The sequence below is a fragment of the Pyrgilauda ruficollis genome, unplaced genomic scaffold (assembly GCF_017590135.1).
Source record: "Pyrgilauda ruficollis isolate IOZ18807 unplaced genomic scaffold, ASM1759013v1 scaffold280, whole genome shotgun sequence".
Taxonomy (NCBI): domain Eukaryota; kingdom Metazoa; phylum Chordata; class Aves; order Passeriformes; family Passeridae; genus Pyrgilauda; species Pyrgilauda ruficollis.
In genome coordinates this window covers 37,813-41,770 of record NW_024524156.1, presented here as the reverse complement: position 1 = coordinate 41,770, position 3,958 = coordinate 37,813, and the positions used below count along the sequence as shown (strand labels likewise).

Below are 3,958 nucleotides of genomic sequence, written 5' to 3'. Positions count from 1 at the left end.
CCCAAAACCAAAAAAAAAAAAAAAAAAAAAAAAAAAAAAAAAAAAAAAAAAAAAAAAAAAAGAAAAAAAAAAGAAAAGAAAAAAGAGATAAGTTAATTGGGGGGAGACACGAATTTGGGGTGGGGGCAACACGAGGTGGCTCCGTCCTGGTCGGGCTGTTGGGCCAAACTGGGGGGCACTGGGGGCTCCCCCAAAGCGGGGCCAGCAGCGAGGGGGTCGAGGGGGCTTTTCCTGGGGGTTTGGAAGCTTTTTGGGGGTGCTCAACCCTTTAATCCCCCCCAGCTGGGGCAGGGAAGGGTTAAAAAAAGGCAACTTTGGGGGTTTTGGAGGTTTGGGGGAAGCGGGTTTAGGGATTTCCTTCATTTTGGGGTGAAATTCCACAACTGGGAACCCTGACTGGGGCTTTCTGGGGGGTTTCCATTCATTTTGGGGTGCATTCCCACAATTTCGGGGGATTTTCATCAAAGCCCTTCTGCCGAGGGTGCAAAATCCCCTCCCACCACACTTTTCCCCATTTTATCTGTCTAAAACCCCCCAAAACCTCCAAATTTTCAACCAGGGCTAAAAACCTCGATGATTTTTCCCCCTGGGGCGGATTTTTCCCCCGGTTGTTTTTTTTTTTTGGGGGGGTGAAGTTGCCTTTTCCCCGCGCTGCCGCATGGATGGCGCCATCCATGGCCGGGTAATTTATTTATTAACTCGCTAATGAAGGGAAATAAATAAATTACAACCGCTGGGCTGCTCGCTGGGGCAAATGGGGCAGCACTCTCCGAAGGGGATCTCGGGGCTGGGGCAGTCCCGCAGCTCCTCGCACATGATCTCGTCGCACAGCACCGTCCCCGTGTCGCACACGCAGATCCGGCACGGCTCCGGCTTCCACACGTCCTTGTCGCTGTAGCGGTGCCCGTCCTGCAGGCAGCTGCCAGCCTCGGCTGCGGGGACAGCGCGGGGACAGCGTGGGGACAGCGCGGGGACAGCGCGGGGACAGCGCGGGGACACTCGTGGCGGAGGTGGTGGCACTGCCAGGCTCGCTGTGAGCACGGGGGGAGGAGGAGGAGAGGGAGGCCAAAGGGGCCCCGCAGCCCCCGGTGAGGGGGGACAGCGCGGGGACAGCGCGGGGACAGCCAGGAGGGAGGTGGCGGCACTGCCAGCCCCGTCCTGCAGGCAGCTGCCAGCCTCGGCTGCGCGGACAGCGAGGGGACAGCGTGGGGACACGCGGAGCAGGGGGTGGCACTGCCAGCCTCGTCCAGCACGAGGAGGACCAGCCCCCCCGAGTGTCCCCGCAGCTCCGGTGGCGCCAGTGTCCCCACGGGCTCGGGGACAAGAGGCGTTGGTGTCCCCAGAGGGATCCGGGTGCTCCTGGACGGTCCCGGGGGTCCCCCAGGGTCCCCAGGAGGCGCCTCGGGGTCCCCAGGCCGCACACCGGAGTTCCCAGGTGTCCCTAGGGTCCCTGGAATGTCCCCAGTGACCCCAGGGATGTCCCCGGGACACAGCCCAGGGCTGGCCCCAGCCGGACCCTGTGACCCCAGCCGGACCTCCCTGTCCCCAGCCTGCCCCTGCTCCAGCTTGCCGCCTACACCCCCGGCTGTCCCTCTGCCCCCTCACTGTCACCTGCTGTCCCCACGTCCCACCTGTGCCCCCTCCGGCCATCCCAACCTGTCCCCTTCCTGTCCCGGGCTGTCCCTGAACTCCGTCCAAGCCACACACCTGGATCCCAAACTGTCCCCCAGTGTCCCCACCGTGTCCCCCACACGCCTTGTGCCATCCTCCAGTGTCCCACGCTGTCGCTCCCTGCCCCACCTTGTCCCCCCACTGTCCCCCGGGTGTCCCCCACGCTGTCCCTTCCTGTCCCAGTCCATTTCCCGCTGTCCCCCGGTGTCCCCAACTCCCCTGGTGCTCTCCCTTCCTGTCCCCCACTGCCCCTCCGCGCCACCAAGGTTGTTCCACATTTCCCTGACACTTTCCCCGCTGTCCCCCGGCTGCCAGCCTCGTCCAGCACGAGGAGGAGGAGGAGGAGGAGGAGGAAGGGGAGGCCGGAGGGGTCCGGCACCCCGCAGTGAGGGGGGAGCGATGGGACAGCCAGCGGCGGGGGGGTGGTGGCACTGCCAGCCCCCCTCTGAGCCCCCGAAGGGGACCGGGCTCAGTAGCGACCCCCCCCCCACTGTCCCCCGGGTGTCCCCCACGCTGTCCCTTCCTGTCCCAGTCCATTTCCCGCTGTCCCCCGGTGTCCCCAACTCCCCTGGTGCTCTCCCTTCCTGTCCCCCACTGCCCCTCCGCGCCACCAAGGTTGTTCCACATTTCCCTGACACTTTCCCCGCTGTCCCCCGGTGTCCCCCCTCTCGTCGCGTTGCTATTCCCAGGACTGCCTCGAAACTTTCCCCCTTTGTCTCGTGTCCCCACGCAGTGTCCCCACGCAGTGTCCCCACGCAGTCCTCCGGTGTCCCCACACTCCGCTCTGCCCCTCCCCGTCACACTGAAACTGTCCCCGTCCGTCTCACGCTGTCCCCCGATGTCCCCGTGCTGTCCCCAGCCTCCGAGCCGTTCCCCCCACCACTCTGAAACTTTCTCTGTCCATCCCAAAACGTCCCCTAGTGTTCCCCCATGTCCCCTGCTGTCCCCCATCCTCTTTGCTCTCCACGTCCCCTCTGTCCCCATTGTTCCCTCTGTCACCTCGCTGTCCCCGCGCTGTCCCCCCTCCCCTTCTCCAACTTTCCCTCAACGTGTCCCCCTCACCCCCCCCGGCGATGCCCCAAAACTTTCCCATCCCTCACCCCTCTGTATCCCCGCTCTGTCCCCTCCGTGTCCCCTCTGTATCCCCGCTCTGTCCCCTCTCTGTCCCCTCTCAGTCCCCATCCCCGCACTCACGGAGGTCTCGGTCCTGCGCGGCGGCGGCGGCGGCGAGGCAGAGGAGGAGGAGGAGCAGGAGCCCGGGCCGGGGGGCGGCTCCGGGGGCCGCTCCGGTGCCTGCGGGCTCCGAGCGGGGCGAGCGGCGGCCGCCGGGGGCCGGGCGGTGTCCGGGCATGGCGAGGCGGCTGCGCCCGATCCGCGCCCGGGGCCGGCAGTGCCCGCTCGGCCCCGCGGCCCCGTTTAAGTCCCGGCCCCGCCGCCCCCCGGAGCTGTAACCCGAGCCGGGCCGGCCCCGCCGGGCCCCCCGGACCTTCCCCCGGTGGCTCCGGACCCTCCCCCGGCCCCCGAGCAGGGCCGGCCCTCCCGAGCCCTCCTCGGGCCCCCCGGGCCCTCCCCCGGCCACCCCCGGGGCCAGAGCGGGCGGAGGGACCGGGGCTCAGGGGGATGCGGGGATTGCCCCGGGATGGGACCCCCCCTCACCCCAGCTCCGTCCTCCCCCGCCTCCCTCGCGGTGTCCCCGAATCCCCGCCCCCCTCCGGGGCCCCCTCAGGCCCAGCGCGACCCCTCCCCCTGTCGCTGTCCCCATTCCCGGCGGAATTCCCGGCAGCAATTGTGGGATCAGCGCGGGGGACACGGGGAAACCCCCCCGACCCCAAACCCAGCGCAGCTCCCCCAAATTCCCCATAAAACTCCCCCAAAGTTTGGGAGTCAGGGCGGGATTTGGGGGGGATTTGAGGGGATTCTGGGGAGGATTGGAGGGGTTTTAAGGGGAATTTAAGGGGGGTTTGAGGGAGTTTTGGGGGAGGTTGGGGGGATTTTGGGGTGGAATTTTGAAGGGCTGGGGAGGAGTTTTGTGGGGGTTTGGGGGCGATTTGGGGGTTTGGTGCTCCCAGCCCCAGCAGGTGGAAGCGCGCTCGGCGTGGCCGGGAGCGGGGCCAGGCCTTGGCTGCGGCCGCCGCTTTCCGACGGAACAGAAAATTTGGGAATGAATCAAAGGGCCGGGGAGGCGCTGCCCGACCCCTCCCCAGTTTCGGGGGCGGCTGCGCCGCTGTCCCCAAGGTGACAGAGCCGGGACAAGGGACGGGGAGGGCTCAAATCCCCCCGTACCCCC

The 3,958-nt window shown here is 66.6% G+C and overlaps 1 protein-coding gene across 1 annotated transcript in view; it reads right to left on the bottom strand.

Moving 5' to 3' along the window:
- Window positions 1-3,022, bottom strand: part of COL2A1 (collagen type II alpha 1 chain) — an 18,297-nt gene extending 15,275 nt beyond the window's left edge. The window contains exons 1-2 of the mRNA XM_041472185.1: window positions 2,866-3,022; window positions 732-932 (exon numbers count right to left, since the gene is read on the bottom strand). Of these exons, the coding sequence (XP_041328119.1) occupies window positions 732-932; window positions 2,866-3,022 (358 nt within the window). The remainder of the gene's footprint in view (window positions 1-731; window positions 933-2,865) is intronic.
- Between the last annotated feature and the right edge of the window lie 936 nt (window positions 3,023-3,958).